General features: G+C 45.9%; 2 protein-coding genes across 2 annotated transcripts in view; one reads left to right on the top strand and one right to left on the bottom strand.

Moving 5' to 3' along the window:
* Nucleotides 1-20,326, top strand: part of LOC115540872 (neuronal acetylcholine receptor subunit alpha-7) — a 36,452-nt gene extending 16,126 nt beyond the window's left edge. The window contains exons 4-10 of the mRNA XM_030352484.1: nt 2,014-2,123; nt 4,410-4,489; nt 4,740-4,907; nt 9,068-9,262; nt 13,986-14,072; nt 16,204-16,313; nt 16,965-20,326. Coding sequence (XP_030208344.1) covers nt 2,014-2,123; nt 4,410-4,489; nt 4,740-4,907; nt 9,068-9,262; nt 13,986-14,072; nt 16,204-16,313; nt 16,965-17,597 — 1,383 coding nt within the window. The 3' untranslated portion in view covers nt 17,598-20,326. The remainder of the gene's footprint in view (nt 1-2,013; nt 2,124-4,409; nt 4,490-4,739; nt 4,908-9,067; nt 9,263-13,985; nt 14,073-16,203; nt 16,314-16,964) is intronic.
* Nucleotides 20,327-23,190: 2,864 nt separating this feature from the next.
* The window catches only part of dnah6 (dynein, axonemal, heavy chain 6), a gene marked incomplete at its 5' end in the record, with an annotated part of 80,450 nt that continues 80,434 nt past the window's right edge, over nt 23,191-23,206 (bottom strand). The window contains one exon of the mRNA XM_030352483.1: nt 23,191-23,206. This exon is cut by the window's right edge and continues 316 nt beyond it.

Genomic DNA, 23,206 nt, shown 5'->3' with positions numbered 1-23,206 from the left:
GCAAGGGGCACAACATGCCAAATCCAGCGTGTAAGAGATTATCTGCATGACCGAGAACATATGTCCCACAACGTATGGACATTTGAAGTGGACTGTTGCTAGTTGGTGATCTGTCGTATAATTGATTCATTAATTAGCAGCTGCATGGTTTCACATTAGGGAATCAAAGCTGCATGATCTTTACTAAACAGATTTACAGCACACAGACTAATATACTCTGGGTTACGTGATATATAAACTGGGATATGTGCTATATAAACTGAGTTATGCGCTATGTAAACTGGGATATGTGCTATATAAACTGGGATATGTGCTATATAAACTAGGATATTTGAGATATAAACTGGGATATTTAAATATAAACTGGGATATGTGCTTTACACTCTTGGATATTGGATGTGTATGAGGATGTCAAATCCACACAGCTCTTTGATGCAGTAAAAGGATAATGCATTGAATCACATAGCAGCCCTATCAGATAACGGCAAACTAGGACGCACATGTCATGTTTACTAAGAGGAAGGACGTGCGTCCTCTTGTTAACATTGATGTACTACAGCTGCCACCTGCTAAACCAATCAACGGAGAACACGCCCACTCACAGCAAGTCCTCACACAATCACCAACGAAAACCGCACCACGATAGATTAAGACCGAACAGACGGATTAACCGGCACAAATATATAAACTCAATGATAAACCTGACAAGGCACAAAATATGAAGACCGCACAAGCGTATGCAAAAACTCTGCTGTGTCCCCGAAACGCATGGGTCTTAAGCCTTAAGTGAGCGGGCAGGAGTTAGTGCCAAGTTGGCAAGGACATATTGTCCTGCTTCGATATCATAGCCAAAGATACAGAGCACAGCAACGGCCAACAGTGGTACGACTAATAGCCCCGTCAATGAAAGGAGGTTTATCTTCAGTGGGGCGGCTTGAAGGTTGAAGATGTATTCTGGTACTTTCTCCCTGTGTGGTGCTTAGAGGATGCGTCCCACCTGCAGCAGGATGGAAACTAGTTTCACAAGACTTTGTTCACGAGCCACCTTGGGCTGTAGATACTCAGAGGAGCGTTGTGTTGGTGTCCCAGTGTTGTTTCTGAAGGGGGAAAGTCTTTCAGGGCGACCGGCTTTCAGCGCTGGTAGCGGTGTGGCTGCCAAACATGGCAGACGCCACCGCAAGAACAAACAACAAGAGGGAGTTGGAAGCGAGACAGACTAGAGAGACGAGTTGTCTGGGGAACTTATTCCATTTCACGGTTTCTTCTTCGTTGGCTTGGATGAGTAAATCTGAAGCTGCATTGAAATCTGTGTGATAAATAACAGTGAAACAATTCCTATTGCAGCTTTTAAACGTTTTCCCTTTCAAGGTGAATCTGGTCCCTCTCATTCACAGTACTTTGATAGCCTCTCTCTTTTTCTTCGGGGTAATTAGCGGCCCTGTTGCCTCTGCTCTTTCCCTCTTTTGGTTTTATCATCCACCATCCTCTCCTCGATTCAATTTAATTCATTTTATTTGCATAGCCCTTAATCACAGCGACAGGCTCAGAGGGCTTCACAGGCCGTGTGTTTGTGGCACGCCCCCTGGCCCTAGCTCCCCAGAGGGCAAGAGAAGTCTTAAAAAGGAACGCAGAGTGGGGGATCCCTCCTTCTAGGGATGATCAGGAGTGCAATGGGGGCTATGTTATATATTTACATACATACATACATACATACATACATACATACATACATACATACATACATACATACATACATACATACATACATACATACATACATACATACATCCATACATACATACATACATACATACATACATACATACATACATAAATACAGACAGGCAAAACATTTTAAATCAGTGATGGGGTGCTGGCTGGTTCCCCGCAAGGAAAGTCGAGGCATCCAGTCGCAGGCACCGCAACACGCTAAAACAAACGATAATGAATCAGAAGGAGAAAGTGCATACTGAAAATGTAGCCTACTGCTAATTTAGTGACTCTTCCCTGCAGCACTGGACGGACGTCTACCTGATGTGGAACCCAGAGAACTACCCGGGAGTGCAGACCATCCGGTTCCCCTCCAGCCAGGTGTGGGTCCCAGACATCCTGTTGTACAACAGGTACGGCGGCCTGCTCCTCCACTCCCTGACTGCAATCGTCCTCCTCTCCTTCATGTCACTGCCATCGCTCACTCTCTGTCACTTTTTCCTGATCTCGTTTGTCCTTCGATCTCTTTGCACCTCCTCTCCTCTCTCCTGCTCTCCCTCCCCGATCGCTCCCGTATTCCTTCTGGTGTCTGCTCTTCTCATATATAACCTTCTGTCTCATCTTCCCTCCCTGTGTCTTGTGTAATGACTCTTCGCCTTCTTATACACTCTTTATTCGACTCTGCTGTCCTCTCATCTCCTAACCTCACGGTGAGCACTGCTTGGGTCCCACCTGCTCTCATGTTATTTCCCCATCACTTGTTCCTTCTCTTTCTTCTGCTCCGGCGTACCTATATTACCCATTAAACGTGCATTAGTCACTGAGCCGGCTCCGTGGAGAATTGGCGCTATTGTCTCTTTATTACATGGATAGATTGACTGCGTTCTGTTTACCCTTCACACTGGGAAAGAAAACACAAATAGTCCCCCCAATTTCCAATTTCATCCCTGGCTGGAGTCTCACCTCTAATGAGATGATTGAGCTGATTGCCTCGGGGAGGAATCCAACTACAGGTCTCGGCGGGCTTCGAGAGGTGTAGCTGCTTTTTATATAATAGCCACTGGTTAGTGGCCTGTTAAAAATGCGATGTGTTAAATGGCTGGAAGACAAATGTCTCGATGTATTAGCCGGTGCGCTAGTCTAGTGGCGTGGCATGCCGTACGATGAACCCGGAGTAAATTGGATTAATTGGATTATGTGGGAACAGATGTGACCGGACTGATGACCAAGATAGGGAGGATTTAAGGGACGGCCGCGGTAAAAAAAACTTCAGGAAGAGCTTCGTCTCAATTAGAACATCAATCTGCAGGGAGAATACATTTCCCCCCGAAAACCATCTATTTTGGTTTGTTAGTAATGAGGGCGAGACTAGGCGATACGTGGGCCGGGTCGGTGATTGATGGAGCTTGCACGGTGTTGCCTGCTTCAAGGCGACTAGAAGATTCGGTTGGGGTTGAGGGGAAGATTGAGATGGATGTGCTAGTCTGAGTGTCTTCGGCGGTCACATGTGTTGTGTTTTGTGGGTCGTGAGCACGAGACAACGCGGAGGAGACGGGCGAGGCGGTGAGGGAGAGCGATTCATAACCAGAGGAGGAAAGCGAAGGGAGTGATGATACAAGACATTAGGCAGCGTTACCGCGGTGATCAATGATGCTATAATCCAGAAACAGGAGTAGATTGTCACCGAGATCGCTTGGTCATGCGGTTCAATCACATCATAGGTGATGTTTATGTTTTTGTTTTTGTACCGTTCCAGGAGTTCCAATGTCTTAATATAGTCTAAATGAAATAATAATGAAAATATCATATCATAATGATAGTAATACGGGTTAGTCCTTGGGTTCTTTTAGTTTTGGTTCTGGGTTTCCTTTATCACAAGTAAGGTGAAACAAGTGTGTTAAAGGTTCGATTTTTCCACAGTTTAGCTTTTTTCCTTCGACTTGCTTTTGAGGCCAAGGCAGAGTGAAGATTGATAAGACAGTGTGTTTCCCTCCAGAGCTCTGCCACAGTCAACCCCATCATTATTCTGCCCCGGGCATCTCCTCGCCCCTCAGTGAGGCTTGCTTTGTGAAGTTAAATGGACGGGTTCACAGGTCAAAGGCAGCTGTGGTACGTCTGCGGGAATCAGCTTGCTTTGTTGAGCATTAGGGGGTCGTACAACTTTACCCATTTTTACAATTCCCGAGAAAGTTGGCGGCTGGCGGCCTCAGGTTCATTATTTATACTGCCAAAGATTTATGGTTTAAAAAGATATTAGGAGAAGTATTAAACACAACCAACAGGGGATAGTAGGTCGGTTGGAAGATATTGAAGCGTGTGAATAGAATGAGATGTACCGATTAAACAATTTGTTTTTCTACACAGTATTCCAAAGCTTTTATTTATAGTTTACTTTAATGCCCAACAAACCTCATACATCAATGTCATACAAACCCCCGACACACACCCACACCCACCTCCACCCACACCCACACATAGCAGGTGTTGAATGCATACAGTATATATGCATATATATGCATATATAATTTAGAGGATCTTCTTAGACGATGATCATCCACCTCCGTTCCTCCATCTCTTTTCATCTTCATCTTTCCCTCAATTCCTCTGATTGAGTTTCTTGGCATGCATGTCCTCACACGAAGCGGAGATACTGTGTGTACCGTGTTTGGTTTCACGTCGTGTTTCCGTCCCGACCACAGTGCAGATGAGCGCTTCGACGCGACGTTTCACACCAACGTGCTGGTCAACTCCTCAGGGGCCTGCCAGTACATCCCCCCTGGTGAGAAGCTATCTTGGTTTTAAACGGGGAATGGGTTAACCTAGTGATGGTTAATGCTTGGCGCTGGGTTCTATGAACATCCTTACTCTACCGACAGCGATATATAGTGTTGTTTCTCTTTCTTCTGACAAATGTACTTCGAGTTCACTGTAAGTTGCTTTGGATGAAAGCAATAAAAGCAACAAACAGAGTAGATGGGAGGTCTGTTATGGCCCCTGAACCGGCCCTGACGGCTCTTCCTTCCTTCCAGGGATCCTGAAGAGCACCTGCTACATCGACGTCCGCTGGTTCCCCTTCGACGTGCAGAAGTGCGACCTCAAGTTCGGCTCGTGGACCCACAACGGCTGGCTGCTGGACCTGCAGATGATGGACGTGGACATCTCCACCTACATCCCCAACGGGGAGTGGGACCTCGTGGGTGAGGGTGAACCCGACCATACCCCCGACAAAACCAGGTTCAATGAGCTACAGAGAACGGCCTCCACGGAGCGTCTGAAACAGATGAAAACTACAGCTTTCATTGATAGTTTACTTTAACGGCCAACCAACCTCACACATCAACGCCTTACGCCGTCATACACATCCCGGCCACTAACCCAACCCAACCCCCTACCCCCAGCCTCACCCCCACCCTCTACTCTCACCACCTCCATTTCTTTTCATCTGAACCTTTCTCTCCGTTCACCTTATTGAGTTTGTTTCTGGTCTGCAGGCCATCAGACGACGCTGAGTTACTCTGTGTACCGTGGCTGTGGTCCACGTCTTGTGACGAAGAGAAGCCTGGGTCTCAAGCCCCGGGTGCGGCTGAGTTTGATGAGACAACTTTCACCGTCCTTACGATGTAGACCAAAACACAGAATCACATTTTACATGGCGCAGAGCAACATTGACTCAATGCTCAGCTCATGGCTGGACTCAATCCAGCTCAATGCACTACTCCAACATCACACAAATATCGGCTCGGGAGGTGGAGCGGGTTGGCTGGTAACCGGAGGGTTGATAGTTCGATCCCCGGATACTCCTGAGTGTCGAGGTGTCCCTGAGCAGGACACCTCACCCTGACTTCTCCCGAGGACCTTGCATGGTTAACACCGCCGTCGTTGTGCGAATGAGTGCATGAATGGATGAATGTTGAGTGCTTTGAGCGGCCACTGGTTAGATAACCACCACATCAAATGCAGTCCGTTTACCATTTACTTTGGAATATGTTACATTCACAAATGCCATTTGAAATAGTTTTTTTCAGGAGCGACGGCATAAATAAAACCAATACAATAAAGTAACAAATGCCATGTCTTAAACAAGAGTTGGATGGTAGAAATGGATTCAGACATCCAATCAGCCTCATGCGAGCGTTGCAGCAGAAGAGACTGACTGCAGACAGTGTGGGGCTTGTTGTCCAGTGGTCGGTGGTGACAGATTCCTCCCCTGTCCCTCCTTAACTATCTGATGTGCCGCACTGATACGGGTCTGTCCCTTGATCACACACACAAACACGTAGAGACACACACGTAGAGACACACACACACACACACACACACACACACACACACACACACACACACACACACACACACACACACACACGTAGAGACACAAACACAGACAGACAGACAGAAACACACAGAGATACATAGACAGACAGACAGACAGACAGACAGACAGATACACAGACACACACATAGCTCCCCATCTGTCTGGAGAGGGGGCTGTGGGTGGTGACAGCTTGCCCTTCACTTATTTCAGCCACAACACAGACAGCGAGCCTGGTCGGGTCTCAACGTTGTGGCGCCTCCCACCGGGACCTTGTCCACGAACTGTCCGACTCTTCACATCCCATCCAGTCAAAAATCGTTCACAGACTGCAAGACCTTCTGGTTACGTATCTATGAAAGTGACCTCACTTTCTAACGCAGATATAATTTGTTAGGAAGACTTCCTTTAAAGTTATTTGGACTGTGTTAACACTTTTGTGCTATGTTATATAAGATTATGCCATATTTATTAAGTGTTATTATGGGAGAATGACTATCCTTGTGGTATTATCACCTTATATGGCCCATACTGAGAAAAGCATGTTAAGATCATTATTCATGTGAAACAACTTCCTTACTTACTATCTATAAGCAGTAATAAGGTTATTGAGGGAAAACCTATTTAAGAGCATAGTAGTTGTAGAATATGGTCGTGCAGAATAAGGCTGCCATAGTTGCTTATAATAACTAATTAAGAGCCAATAAGCTACTAAAATGCCTGCCAATGAGCGACTAGTTAATGGTGAATGTGTGTACCTCAATATCAAGTGTAACCAGCAACTCAATGAAAGTGCGTGGTAGAAAAAACATGAATTATGAAACGCACTGCGTTTCCATCACAGCACACACTGTGTGTCACCAAGCTTCATCCTAGCACACGGTTCATTCATCACCTTGAGCAGCAGCATCCTGTTAAGTGGTTATGATTGAGGTCTCAGTCTGGTTGGAGGAGAAATTCCTCCGCACTCACTACATTGTGGAAGAGATTCTTTCAATCAATTCATCATAAGGTCGCCATGGTGACGCAGAGGTTAAGTCATCAGGACACGTTGAGTACTGACTGGAGCATGCGTGTGCCCACACACACACACACACACACACACACACACACACACACACACACACACACACAAGCACATTCTTATGCATACACACACACACACACACTCTGAAGCATGTTCGTATACATACACACACACATTCAAAAGCACGTTTGTATACGCACACATACAAGCATGTTCGTATACATACACAAGCACGTTCGTATACACACACACAGAAAGTTTGTATGCACACACACAAGCACATTCATATACCTACACAAAAGCCTGTTCGTATACACACACACACACACACACACACACACACACACACACACACACACACCACACACACACACACACACACACACACACACACACACACACACACACACACACACAGAACCCTCTCAGATTAAATCTCTTCTCTCTCACCTACACACAAACTCATACGTATATGTGGTCTGTTGATGTTTAACCAGCAGGAAAGAAGAAACTTCCTGAGTACTGATTTTGCAGCGATTGTGAGAACTCCATCAGCGGAATCATTTGCCACCGGCATAACACTGAGATTGAAGGAAGAGGATAAGCACACACACACACACAACCCATCTCTCTCACAGACACACACACGCTACCATTTTTCGGTTTTAGCCTAGACTTTGAACAGCCTAAAGGATTATTGACAGTCATGTTTTCCCTTAATTTGAATTGGACAAACACCGGCTTTAGTAACTGAATTCCACTCATAAAAATGACGGACGCGCGGACATAAAAACGCTGTGGTGAAATGTAGCTCGCCCTAGAGCAGTCCAGCTGCTCATAGTGATAGGGGATTGAAGGGTATTGTTGACAGGTTAAACTCATGGGTTTTACTTGTGTGTGTCTGCGCGCCTGTGTTTGTCTGTACTTGTGTGTGTGTGTGTGTGTGTGCGCATCATGCCTATGGAAATACACATTCACGTCATCTCTTCCAGTGGTTTTTAACTTTGGTAGACGAGCCATGGGTGGTATGTGAGGGTTTTGCAGGTGGTGGAATAGATTTATACATGAAAGACAAATGTACTACAATAGAAAGAAATGACATAGATAATGGAAAATAAATATATATCATTGTTCACAAAATGTAGTATTATTCCTTGTTATTTCAGAAACTGTTGTGTGCATTCCATCATATGTTTTCCAATGTAGTTCCGTGTCGATTTGTTATGCTCAATAAACACCCCGGGAGCAGATAGTGTGGCTGACTGTCACCCCACAAAAGCTCATTCAAACTGAGTGTCCCCCTTAAAGTCCAAGGCCGGACCACTGATCTAGTCTCAATAAAACTATGTCCTGGAACTTAATCCAAGTTGTATATTGTACGTCCGTGTACTTAAGAATAGTTCTTAGCATTGTGTAGCATCTTATCTTAGCTATCGCTGTTGTATATCGGGAATGGGCTAACCTAGCGATTTTTTGGCACGTTTCTCTTCTGACAAAGGTACTCTTTGTAGGTCTTTGGTTAAAATCACCTTCTAAATGCTCTCAGTAGCTGCGTTTCCATCTAAAAGGTGATGCAAATCTTTAGAAAGTTCGCAAAAAAGTAATTTGAATTAGGTGCGTTTCCATCAAGTGGTTGGAGCGGAATAGGGTGATGACGTTACACGTTGATGTCGGCAGGGTTGCTATGGCCGGTCGTTATGCGGAAATCGGAAAGACTGTCAGTCCTGTGTGTTCAAAGTTTGCTACGTCACAGCTGTTTCGAAAAGTGTGTTTCCATTTATTTTGCGAATTTACTCTTTCGCATTTCTCAAAAACCACATCAAGCGAGCGAATAAACCTTTTTGCGAATTAGAGGATTTTTATGCAAATTTTGGTGTTTCCATCACCGTTTACTGATTCGATACTTCAAAGTTCGCATAAAATCAGGGGGATGGAAACGCACCTATTGGAACCGTCCTTCCCACCCAGAGACTGCTCAGTATTCCCTAACCTCACCCCCCCTCTGCCCGCTCCTCCAGGCGTGCCGGCCAAGCGCAACGAGCTGTACTACGAGTGCTGCAAGGAGCCGTACCCCGACGTGACCTTCACCGTCACCATGCGCCGGCGGACGCTCTACTACGGCCTCAACCTGCTCATCCCCTGCGTGCTCATCTCCGGCCTGGCTCTGCTCGTCTTCCTGCTGCCCGCCGACTCTGGAGAGAAGATCTCTCTGGGTACGAGGCCTCTGACACACACACACACACACACACACACCTTAGTCACATGGTGCTTTTAGAAAGGGTCGCTATGTTACCACTAGGTGGGGTGTTGATTAGCAATCAGCAGCCACTGGCGACTGAACACGTGGGCATGTCAACCCACATGTATGATTGAGCAGGTGGTGAAATGGGGGCTTTTATCTAAAGTGGCGCGCAAGTATTTCCTTTATATTGATTTGCTTTATTGAATGAATCCCCAGTGTGGAACCACCAACTGAAAGCAGATATTACAATATTGACAACTTTAAGGGCTTTCAAATAACCAGAACAAGCAAACCATTTCAATTTTAGCAACTACAAAATAGCATATGCACTTTTATCTGAAGTGGCGCCTGAGTATTTTTTTTTACATTGATTTTTCACACAAATACACTCTGGAACCACCTGGTTGCTGTTCAGCACGTATGAAAAGTACAGGGTTAATATTTGAAGAGAAGTTATTTTAGACTGGATTGTAAATCAGATCAGCAGAAACTGTAAGGACAATATTTTTATTCAAATGGAATTACACCGAGATAAATAGTTGTAACCGTGAATTAGAATGTTGTCACCCTAAAATGTAAAAATAGAAAAGGCCAAATAGCAATTTAAAAGATAATATTCACTGTTTATTTGATTGCTAAAAGTTAGAACTGCAACCTAAATTCAGACGTGTGCCTGAATTTCAAGACGACATTACCATGCAGTTCTAGCAAAACAGCATGAAAAGTGTTTCATAAAAGTAAATTTATGTAGCAACAGGTGAGGCAGCATAGCGCCTCTTAGGTCCTCCTGTTAGCGATAGATTGAAAAATTAAAGTCAGTTCATAGTAAACATTTGTGCTAGGTGATTAGACATTTTCACCCCCCAAACTTAAACTAAAATGTCTACAAAATGACTAGGCAACATGGGGCTGCTTCTTGTGGTTAAGCAAATGTGGCAATACATTGATTATGGTAGCCTATTGACAAATAATTTAAAGACACATCTTCAGGGCATCAAGCTGCTAATCCATGCAAGTTTTTGGCAACAGGGCTATTATAGCTGCAAACCAACTCTATTCAACTGAAGGTTGGGTCGAAGGTACAAATAAATCCGTCCCTCCAGGCCTGTCTGGGTAAATGAATGACTCCCCAGTGTCGAACCACCAACTGGAAGCAGATTATATTTCTACATTGACAAAACTTAAAGGGCTTTCAAATAACCAGGAACGCAGTTGACACGCAAGGCAGAGAACAAGCAAATCATTTCAATTATAGCAACTACAAAAGACCAAGCTAGACGACCAAGTTCCCAAAAGTAGCATTATGAAGCCAAGAGGCGGCTTCCAAGAGCATAGGAGTTACTGCACCTGAAGACTAGATTTTTAAAGTCAGACAGAAGACATAATTCCACAACAACGCCCTGGTACTCAGCACCATGGCCACACTGCTACACGTCAGGCATGAGCCAGACTAGAGTACTGTTGGACCATAAGAGCCTCATTGGTACCGGACATCAAGTGAGGTCGGACCAGAAAAGCACAGTGATAGAGATCATTAACTGGGTCTAGACCAAAGTAATTTCATCAAGGGGGGGGGCTGGACCAGGTGATCATCATGGCTGGGTTCCTCAAGCTGGACTGGCCGGACGACCTTCATGGTTGGGTACACCACATCATGGTGCTAAAAAAAAAAAAAAAAGTAGTCTGGTACATCAAAAAATGGGATTGAGGCAGGTCAACATGGTAGAGCCAAGTCGGGCTGGACCAGAAGAGTCATGCACGAAATGTCGAAGTGAGGTTGGATCAGAATATATTAGGACCACAAGATACTAGGACCCCAGCAGAAGAACCAGCGCAAAGCAGGTTCAGGCTTCACCATCCTGATTCAAACAATGACAGGAACCGTTCTGTACGAGGCAGACAGACGTCAAGCACAGCTGAATATCTTCCTGCAGGCCAGGGTTCTGCGTGACAGTTCTCCCGCCTCCCCGTGACATAGCGGTTCCCCAGCGGGCTCTGCCATAATATCCGCGTCAGTTTAACTGTTTGTTGCCAAGGTACACAAGAACTTGTCCCAGTGTACACGGCGGAGGTAGTCGTTGCTCTGGGGGGGGCCAAAGGGGCCCCCCCCACGAGTCAAGACAGTCACCTCGTCATCACAAAACAATATACTCACCTCAAAGTAACACCTTTACCGGTAACATCAAAAGTAAGTTTCACAGGAATGACAGGAGTTGAATTTCACTCTAAAGTGACCAATCATTTGTTTTTGTACTTAAGATATGTGGATTTTTAGCTTTAGCTGAGTTTGTATCAGTCTCTTAAATAAAAGTTACTTTAATACATGCACTCAGATTTGGCCGCTATAAAACAAACAAATATAGGGACAAGAGGTGGCCGGTACTTTAGAGTGAAATTACAACTGTGCAGCTCCCATGTGTGCACTGAACAAATACGAAAACAAGGCCAACATCAAAAGCTCAAACCACAGCTAAACATCTCCATCCATCCAGCTCATGAAATAAACATGGCGTTACTCACTGCGGTGTTCCTCGCTGAAGCTAACCACTGGTGGCCATGTCTGGATCGTTTAAACACACACGGACACAAACCAGCAATGACAGTGACAGGAGCCGGAATCACAGACCGCAGCAAACCACTCTGAACAATAAGAGAAAGAAAAGACTGCATCAAAAGTAAAACACATGACTCACCAGCTGGGTTAGGCTAGAGGCAGCCTCCACAAACAATGGAGGCCAGGGAGATAGTGAAACACACCAGCTGCGTCTAATTAACATAAGTGCTAAACTGCATTGACCAATCATGGTCGCTGGACGCAGGTGAGAGGGCATGGCATTAATTAGTTTACAAGCAAGCTGATTGAGTGCTGCTACTTCGGTGATGGGACCATGTCTGATTAACTAGTCCATCTGATGCCACTTTAATCAAAAGTGCTTTGTCATGAGCGTTGGAATGCTAGCTATTGTGTTCGATAGAAGATATATTATTTTGGTCATTGTTTAATAATTATGCGTGAAATGATAGGTCATTATGGGAAGGAATTGTTGTGTTGGAAACTGCCAAAGCATTACTCATGCGAGACGAGGCAAAATAAAGTTTTCATTAGCCTAGGTTATGGTATATTTGGCAGTATTACAAGTCGCTTTACTCCTCTCAATGTGGCAGAATAAAGCCAACAAAAAAGCCCATGATGCTCTCTGATGTCAACACGCTATGTAAATAATATGATAGTATATGATTTGTATCAGTATAGGTAGATGTTAAAAAACAATAAATAAAATAACACTAAATTAAATCCAAAAAATAAGGACTTTTTGACGAATCACAAGATCTACTTTGGGATTCTGAGACTCTCTCAAAGCATCCTGACAACAGTTCAATACTCCTGTTGACTAGCTGTGGATTAGCATGTGCTCCTGGTTCTGCTGAAGGCCAGATGAGATGCAGATCAATTCCTCCCTATATCAACAGAAAATTAATAACTCAGACTAATAAAACGCCAGCTGGCTGCTCTCTGAAATGCCAGGGTGAATCCGGGGCGCAAATTCATCTCTATTTCCATAATAGTTTACAGCTCGCTCTCTCTCGTGCTTTACAATTGTTGTAGCGATCGATGTACCATTTTATTTTGCAGCGATAAAGTGGTGAAAGCGCCCGCTAGGTCGGGCGCCTCACTCACTAGGAACACATTAGCGACGCGTCGCTAACGTGTTCCTAGTGAGTGAATCGCCCGACCTAGCGTTGATGCTATGCTGGGCGTAGCGCACCGCTCGGATTCTCTGTTTCCGCTTTGACCCGGTTGATGCTGACCTTTTCTAGCGCGTCCAATCAGATGGCAGCTTTGACGTTTTCAAATCAACAGAATGTAAATGGCAACAGCTTTCGTCATTTGAAAAGCTGAGTAGCCTATTTGTCTCCACTGTGTTTATGAGTAGAAATGTGAACTGCCATCTGTTAGCTTGCTAAATTCTCAATGCCATAAATCTGATGCACACAGGATGGACCATTTGTTGATCGTTTAGCAAGCCTAACACCCCTGTGTAAAGGAACGCATGCTTGAACTGACGTGTGTACCCATGCGTGTGTTTCTGTGTGTTTGTCTCTCTGTGTGAGTGTTTGTCTCTCTCTTCCTCTCTCTCACTACCTCTCTCTCTATTTCTCTCTCTCTCACACACTCTCTCTCTCTCTCTCTCTCTCTCTCTCTCTCTCTCTCTCTCTCTCTCTCTCTCTCTCTCTCTCTCTCTCTCTCTCTACGTGTCTGTGTGTGTTTGTCTCTCGATGTGATTCTCTGTGTGTCTCTTTGTGTGTCTGTGTGTGTGTGTGTGTGTGTGTGTGTGTGTGTGTCTATCTCTGTGTGTGTCTATCTCTTGTCTTTGTTTGGGTGTGTGTCTCTCTGTGTGTGTGTGTGTGTGTGTGTCTATCTGTGTGTGTGTCTATCTCTTGTCTTTGTTTGGGTGTGTGTGTCTCTCTCTCTCTGTGTGTGTGTGTGTGTGTGTCTATCTGTGTGTGTGTCTATCTCTTGTCTTTGTTTGGGTGTGTGTGTCTCTCTCTCTCTGTCTGTGTGTGTCTGTGTGTGTGTGTGTGTGTGTGTCTATCTCTGTGTGTGTCTATCTCTTGTCTTTGTTTGGGTGTGTGTGTCTCTCTCTCTCTCTCTGTCTGTGTGTGCGTCTCTCTGTGTGTCTCTCTGTTTGCAGGTATCACTGTTCTCCTCTCCCTGACCGTCTTCATGCTGCTGGTGGCTGAGATAATGCCGGCCACCTCCGACTCCGTCCCTCTCATAGGTAGGCATCAACACGGGTGGACGGACGGAGGGACGGGTGAACACAGACACCCGACAGACAGATGGACGGGGAAAACAAATGTTCGTCAACTGACAGATTGACCGACAGACATCACAAACAGACTGAGAGACAGTGATAGATGGAGTGAGTGAGGGATTGAGAGAGTGAGGGATTGAGAGAGAGAGAGAGAGAGAGAGAGAGAGAGAGAGAGAGAGAGAGAGAGAGAGAGAGAGAGAGAGAGAGAGAACAAGAGAGAGAGAGAGAGAGAGAGAGAGAGAGAGAGAAGGAGAGAGAGAGAGAGAGAGAGCAAGAGAACTAGAGAGAGCAAGAAAGAGAAAACGAGAAAGAGAGACAGAGACAGACAGAGAGAGAGAGAGGGAGAGAGGGAGAGAGACTCTGGCTGACACATCCAGTTGATACAGATCAGGTTTTTAAACAGACAGCTGGACGGCCAGCCGACACACTGAGAGTGAGGGACACGACGTCTGCCTCTTTTTTAAACACAGCGGTGAAAGACTCCCCAGCTCTGTGCAGACTGATATCAGGTGCTGCTTGTATACAGGGAGAGCCAGAGAGGTGCCAATGCAGTTCCAGATTAGGTCGATGTGAATGCTTTCCCCGTTCGCTGTCAGCGTGCTGCCAGACAGACAGATAGCCTGCAGGACACCTTGATGATGTAAGGAATGAATACCCAGACAAGCCGCAGGTCTGTGTGTGGGTGTGTGTGTGGGTGTGTGTGTGTGGGTGTGTGTGTAAGTGTGTGTGTGTGTCCAAGTCAGCTTCATTGTCAATTTCTTCATATGTACCAGACATTCAAAAGAATCGATAAGACATTTCTCACTATCCCGCGGTGAAAGAGTGCACAGGCACAACAGATGTGTGTGTGTGTGTGTGTGTTTGTGTATGTGTGTGTATTCAGAATCTTAAAGACTTTACACACACACACACACACACACACACAAAAACACATGCACACACACACACACACACACACACACACGCATTTACACGCAAGCACGTCTGACATGGGTACGCGCACACAAAGATTGAAGTCACATTAAATGTATGAAAGGCATTGAGCTCATTGGCCTACTGCTGATAGATGAGGTGTGTTAAAGTGACAGTGCTCACATACGGACAAAGCGACACAGAGAGAAGGGAAGAGGGATAATTTATTTTGCTGCTTATTGAAGTAAAAACAATCCATTAGCACATTCCCCTTCATGGGAACAGACACATCAACACTCTACAGCTGGAGTGGAGCCAGGAGATGAGGGATGTAATTAAATGCTCATCAAATTTCATTTTCTCTGTTATTTGTTCAGAACCCATTGGAGCGTGTCATTTTAAGCATAACCCCGCTATCAATCACTATTCTTTCTTTTGTTGATGTGTTTGGCTTTTTAGGCACTTGTCTTTGCGTGTGCCCCCGTTTCTGTTTCTGTGTGATTTCCCATGACGTTGTGATTATGTAAATGATAAATGGTAAATTAACTGCATTTAAACAGCGCTTTTTTCTAACCAGTGGCCACTCAAAGCTCTTCACAATACTGCCTCACATTCACCCATTCATGCACACATTCACACACCGACGACAGCGGAGTCGACCACGCAAGGCGACAGCCAGCTCGCCTGGAGCAGTCAGGGTGAGGTGCCTTGCTCAGGGACACATTGACACTCAGCTAGGAGGAGCCGGGGATCGAACTAGCGACCTTCCAGTTACCAGCCGACCCGCTCTACCTCCTGAGCCACATGCCGCCCCAAAACGTAGGTTATGCAAAGTGATCACGTGATCTGAGGGGCAGTAGATGGTGTTTTAATCAGTGCTGATGGATTGCTGATGGACCCATTGGGTCTCTGAGTCTCGGTGACTTAATGCCGCTCCAAAGGTTAACCCGACTGAGGGACTGACTGACTGACCACAGCGGGCGCGTGTGGAGTCCTTTCTCAGGGACCTCAAAACAAACAGTACTCACTGCGATTAATTCAATCCATTCAGACTCACAACGCGCTCGTTACAGCTTCCAACTGTGCGTCGAAAACTATATGCAGGGAGACACACACTCGCCCACAGTGTTAACACATTAATCATTCTGGTTCGTACGCTCCGTGCTTGTTTGCCCCCCTCCAGCCCAGTACTTTGCCAGCACCATGATGATCGTCGGTCTCTCTGTGGTGGTGACCGTACTGGTGCTGCAGTTCCACCACCACGACCCCCACGGAGGGAAGATGCCCAAACTGGTAGGTGGAGATTCATCCTGCTGCTGCTGCTGCTGCTTTCCACAATGAGAGTCTCACACTCTGAGGCTTTAGAATAGGACCTGGAACTGAGGTAACCAAGACAACAGCCTCACTGTGAGTACATTGAGTATTAACAGTACAACGCCTTGACTCAGCCTCTCCAACAATGATGGGTTTGGTACATTCACATTTATATATAGGGCATTTAACAGACGCTTTTATCCATTGGGACTGACGATAAGTACATTTGTTAGTGGAGAGAGAAACAACGATATATCGCCGTCGGTACAGTAAGGATGTTCAAGTGCAGACGGAGAAGGTTGATTATCTTCCTCCCAGTTCTAATTTTCCTACAAGGAGGAGGAAAAAAAGGAGGAAAAAAAGAAAGGACAAAATTCAAGGCAGATTTTTTTTTGGAGATGCTGTTAATGACGCCACTGAGCCCAAAGGGGGAGGGTCTTATACATGGGATTGGGCCAGTCCACTGTCAATTAGGAAAATGACTAATGGGCCTTATGTTTATTATCGCTGTCTTTTTTTATACACCTGTCAGAAATAAAACATAGCTCATCTTCCCGTCTCCTGCTCCTCTTCCTCCTCCACCACCACCTCCACCTCTTCATCCTTCCCCCCCCCCCCTTCCCCTCCCAGGTCAGAATAATCCTCCTAAACTGGTGCGCCTGGTTCCTGCGGATGAAGAAGCCCGGCGAGGACGCCAAGACGCCCGTCTGCCCCGTCAACCCCGTCCACCCCCAGACCCGGTACTCCCACGCCAGCGCGCCCCACCACCACGCCAGCGTCAACAGCATCCAGATGTCCACTGTCCCGGGCCAGGCCTCCACCCACCCCCTGTCCTCCGCCCACGGCGCCACCGCCAGCGCCACCGCCACCAACGGCAGCATGAACCTCTACTTCGGCTACCACTCCATGGGCACGGACAACCCCGCCTTCCCCCCCAGCAGCGCCGACTCAGGGGTGATGATGTGTGCCGGCGGCGGCGGCGGCAGCAGTCAGGCCAGCGACATCCACTCGGAGCACGTGCGGACGCTGCTGATGGAGCAGGTGCCGGAGATCTCCCGCATCCTGGAGGAGGTGCAGTACATCGCGGGCCGCTTCCGGGACCGCGACCGGGGCGACGCCATCTGCAGCGAGTGGAAGTTTGCGGCGGCGGTGGTCGACCGGCTCTGCCTGGTGGCGTTCTCTCTCTTCTCCATCATCTGCACGTTCACCATCCTCATGTCGGCGCCCAACTTCATCGAGGCCGTGTCCAAGGACTTCACATGAGGACGCCGTCCCTCGTTCCTCTAAACCCCCAGGCCCAAACCCATCCCTCCGCCACCAGCACCACCCACCTCCCTCAGAGACGAGACGATGAAGAGACCCAGAAAAACCTAACACCATAAAAGCTGCGCCTCCCGCGGTTATTCCTTTGTAGCAACCGTAGCGCGCGCCGGTCTCCTGCGAGATCACCGTAGGATCCAGCTCCTGTTCGATAGACCTCTGGGTGTTATAGCATTGTGTGCTTCAGCTCCTCACTACACCTCTCCCAGCCGGCAGGTTCTCTTACCTTTAGAGGGGGGAGACTGCAGCTTCACATGCACTTCAGTAGCTCAGTTTAATGTCATCCGTTGTGTTTCACGTTTCCCTCAGTAGACGTATGATAAATATGATTCATGTCTAAATGTCAGCCTCTAATTGTTTTATCTTGGGTTTCTTTTGTTGCTTGTTTTGACGTGCGTATTTACAAGGATGCTTTCATATCCGGTGCGACCTCTGCGGTGAGTGGGTTTGAGAGCTGTCGCTGTACAGATGGTGCCCAGCCCAGAGGCCACGGTGATGTGTGGGTCCGGTTATTGCCTTGATATTGCCGGCAGTGAGTGGCACTCCCAAGGTGTCCAGAAGTGCTTGCGCCGGAGGGACTAGGGGGTGTCATCGATGACCTGTAAAGCCCTTGAGACTGTCAACTGTGAATGAGGGCTTTGCTAATAAAGTTGACTTGACAACAGGGGAGGTTCAGACTTTGGGTGTGGTGGGGGGGGGGACTACACAATGGGGACTACACTGACTTTTTAAGTAGTTAAAAGTCAGTTTAAGTCATTTTCAAAAGCCTTTGAAGTTAAAGTTAGATTGTCTCGTAACATTTGGTTTCTTCCTTGTACAGTATCACTATTCAAACACCAATTTTACCACTTTTCAAAGCTCCATTTCAAAGTTGAGGTTTAGTTCAAACTCTGGCCTTCTCCGAGGGCCCTTCGTATGTTATTGTTTCTGCTCTGAACGTACTCCAGATGCACGTGAACCCCGCCCTTCTCTGTTGTTATGCACTCGTTCCTCCAATGGCCTGTTGACCTGACCTGGACGTTACTCAAAGGCATGTCTGTTTGAGCAGGGATTTGTGTACGGGAACTCGCAGTCACACACTAAGAAACAAAACTGTGATATCCAAGATTAAAAATTGTGGAGCATCAAATATAAAATTTCACTTAGCTTCTCTCTCTCTCTCTATATATATACATATACAAATACTATTTTCTAAATGTGTTTAATATGCTCCGGGTTATTATTTTTTTCACGGCAAACAATCTATTTTAAAGAGTTAAATTCTGTTATGGTTGTGGGTTGTCCGCTAAAGAAGTTATATTTAAGCAGTTCAATTGTTTCAAAGAAAGACGCAGCCAAACGTTTTGGTTTTTCAGATTCATCAACACTTCCACACTAATCTCAGAGATATATATCCCAGTTGCTTTTTGTGCTTTATCCATGGTGTCATCTAGATTGATTCAATCGACTGAACACCCCGCTTCTACCGGAAATGTACACGCATCACGGATTAACGGCAGCCGGCAGGTGTTATGTCACAAAGATGTGTCCCATCTCATGGCGTCTCCTCGTATCGCCCAACCCACCGCATCGCGCAGCTCTGAACCGTCGCTAAACTCAAAACACGCTTGATTAGTAGTTGAGTCTTTTAACTAGTCATTTTCTCAGAACACTGTCGCTAAACTTCTAACTAAAACAATATGTAGAATGGCACATATATCGTAATAAATAGATCAAAGCTATTTATTGGGAGTGAGAGAACCATTCAATGTTGGCGTTTTGACCATCCATAGAAACAGAGTCTGACTGTATTTGGTTGCTATGAAAGCCAGGCTCCACAGTGTTAAGGATGATTTATGGATAATCAAAGAACACTTTGCTGTGAAGGGTCACTAAGTGTGTTTACCTCTGAGCAAACAAATAGGGCCGAGCACAGCTGGGCCCAAAGCAACAAGCAAACAATAGTGCATTTTGTACCCGCACAGCAATGTCAACCTGGCCCAGTGTTAAACACACAAATATGCGAGGGTTAACAACAAGCTGTACACTATATGGTATACTTTGTGTCTGACACCTAATTCACTACCACTTTAAAATGGTAGGAGGCAGACCAGTATGGATTTTAATATTCTCATTCCATCTGGTGTATAATGACCTACATGTAACATTGTTTGTGAATTCACGCTGGTTTGATTGTCTTCAAACCTCTCTTAGAGACTAACCGAGCGCTCTAAATCATCTCTGTCATCGTTTTTATTGTTACTCATAAAATGACTTCTTAGAAATATGAAGATGTATGGGGTTTGGAAACGCAAAACTTATTTTACAATAACGTAAGTAACTGGTGGCTCCACACTACAGAAATGACTAATAACACTTGGCAAATAATATTATAGGAATAATGGCGCGTGGTTTGTGTTCTGTCAGAGTGTCATTACTCATTAAGAATAATGTGTTACAGCGCCCCCCGTAGGTGAAGAAAACACATTCTGGGAGAGTGAACTAACTATTGTTGTGATTTATTTACAGAAGCATCTTGAGCAGGAATAATGGTTCAACAACTACGTAATTAACTGGGATAATAAAGGACAGTTTTGTGTGTTCTGTGATTAAACTTCAAATGAGATTACAGAAACAATTATCTGTGAAAAAAAGATGTTCTGCTATAATTAATAAAAGGAATTTACAATATATAAAATGCATTTGAAGCCATTCATAAATCGGTGGTATTAATTGGTTCCTTAATCATCTTTGGTTGAATATAATATTTTTGGCAATCCGGTCATTTGAATAAAAGTATTTGCCTCTGAACTTGCCAAATGTTTTTTTAGTCTTTGCTCAGTCTTGTTTGTCGAATGTGTGCTGGTTTGAGATCCACGGCTTTCTGCTTGGTAAAGCACATTCTCACTTGTAAAACTTTTTTTGTTCATCATCTTACGACAATCAACACAGCTGTAATATAATCGGTAAAATCAGGTATCTTGGTACCAGGCAAAGTAAAGAAATGTCAAGGTGACCTTCACGTGTAACGCAGGTTGGGATGAGTAGATGATGAGTAGATGATGAGTAGATGATGAGTAAATGAGCAGCTAGCAGAATCATTCCAGTAGAGCCTCAATGCACCCTATTCATTAAGGTCTTTACTTTAAATTGAATTAAATCTATTTTAGGTGTATTCTAAAAAGGATTAAAGCCTTAACACACCTTTTTAGTAATACCATTAAAGGTAATCTATGTAATGTATTGCATGCACGCACACACACACACACACACAGTCACACTCACACACACAGAGTCGTCCTTCAGTCGATCCAGACAGACAGATGTTGATGTCTGGAGTTACACTAGGGTCCACGGTCACATGATAACATGCTTCAGCTGGTCAATCCTGTAAGCCAGGAAACCGTGAAGTCCACACACACACACACACACACACACACACACACACACACACACACACACACACACACACACACATACACACACACGAACACACGCACACACACACATAAAAAACATATGCTATCAACAAGCATAAGCTTATGCTTTCAAGCTACACACAACATATAGGTGATAATGTCATCATACGTTCATCAGTTGAACGTCCAGGTCTGCATGTGTATAACGTCGTCACACATCCAAAACACTTTCACATCCTCCACATTCTATTCCAAGTCCGTTCATCATGAGACAGCAGTAGTGTGAAACCCAATAAGAGCACAATTGAATTCTGTTGAAAACACCAAATAACGTTTTCCATGTTGGTTCCAGCCTCGTTCTTTATTCACGCCAGATTCTGCCCAAACACAAACCTTTTCATTTCCTCCTCACAAATTGGTTTAGAAACACTCCCGTCTCTCCTCTCGCCTCTCCCTAATCCGATGGGGGTGAAATTATGATTTCTGTGCATGATAAAATGTTGTTCATCTGTGTTAAGAACATTGGAGCGTATAATCGCATTACCGGCCCAAAGCCTCTCCCCCCTACGAGTTATTTATAGCCTGCAGCTCAACCGGAGATTGATCGGGAGGAGTTTGAAAAGGGGACTTTGAAACAACCGGGCCCCGAGGTCAGTGGAGTGTCTTTTATTTTTATGATCGCTATAAATATATCACAATAAATGATGATGGACATTTAGCAGAGACTCGTATCCAAGGCCACTGAGAGGAACAGCTAGGGGTTCGGTACCTTGTGCAAGGATGCCTACAGTCTGTGTGCATTGGGGATTGAACCAAGAACCAATCACCTCTACTTTCCTCTCTATTCTACATATCTGAGGTGAAACATGGCAGCCTGGAGCAGAGTCACTCATCTTTTTTAGTGATGACACCGAGGACGGAACCATCTGGAAGTGGAGATTAGTTCAGCCCAAGAGCTCCAGTGCAGCAGAACCGGAAGAGCTCTGATGAAGATCAGCGCTAAGCCTCTCAGTCTGGAGCCATGAACACATGAAGAGCATGGGGTCGAGACCCAGGGGGGGTAGACGGGGTCGACTCCCAGGGGGGGTCGAGTCCCAGGGGAGGGGCGAGGGGCGAGGGGCTCCTCTGCGTCACGCGCCGGGAACGCAGTCCGCTCAGCGCTGGAGAAGGCGCGTGTGCGTTGGAGAACGAACGTGCGTGTCTGAGAACTAGTGTGTGTGTCAGAGGACGCTTTTGCGTCGGAGAACAAGTGTGTTTGGTCGGAATGCATCGTCACTAAAGGTGTGCACAGCATGAACCGTTTTAACGTGTTTCGATTTCACTATATTTATCAAAGTAAAATAAGCCATTATGGTTTGATAAAACGTCACGCAAAGAAATAAGACAAGTCAAGTGAACACATTTAAAAAATGCCCTCCTGCTTGTATTGCAAGGTTCAGAGACCTGTATCTCAGTGCTGGGGTCTCTATACACGCTGCTGGGGTACAGAAACCCCCCAGAATGTAGAGGCATAGAGGGGGAGTTTGTACTGAACCATATTTTTCGGGCTTATGCTGCGTGGCCTAAGTGACACAGATAAGCAACCGATGAGCGTGTGTTGAGGGGGGTGAGGTGGGAACATTAGATCACATCGCAAACGCACGCACACTCACGCACTAACATACGCACAGGCACACACACGCACACATGCATGCACACACACCCACAAACACACAACCACAAAGGCAAACACAGGCACACACACTCCCCCTCCAATCTCCACGAGTTTAAGACCACCATCTCTCATGGTTAATTCAACATTTTTAAGTCGATTTACATCCACGTGCATTCACCCCTTGGATCCAACCAACTGTGCACCATCTTCTTTCTGCCGTGTTCCTCGAACCTCCCCCCCCCCCCCCCCCCCCCCCCCCCCCCCCTCGGTTCATCTCGCTCTCCGTCAGCGAGCCTGTGAGTTACGACCCGGTCCCGTTCAGGTCCGGAGACGCACGGTGTTGACTCCGTCTCCGGCTGATGCATAGACAGAACACGTTAATAAGTCACCAGCAGGAGATAGTGGATCTTCTCCTCTCCCGTGGAACGCGTCGAGGTAATGAGGGGAGGCGACGGTCGTTACAAACTAACAAGGGGAACCTGAGTCAGACGGAGCGTTTT

The sequence above is a fragment of the Gadus morhua genome, chromosome 3 (genome assembly GCF_902167405.1).
Source record: "Gadus morhua chromosome 3, gadMor3.0, whole genome shotgun sequence".
In the NCBI taxonomy this organism is placed as follows: Eukaryota; Metazoa; Chordata; class Actinopteri; order Gadiformes; family Gadidae; genus Gadus; species Gadus morhua.
The sequence above is the reverse complement of the archived record's forward strand: the minus strand, read 5'-3'. Positions and strand labels throughout refer to the sequence as shown.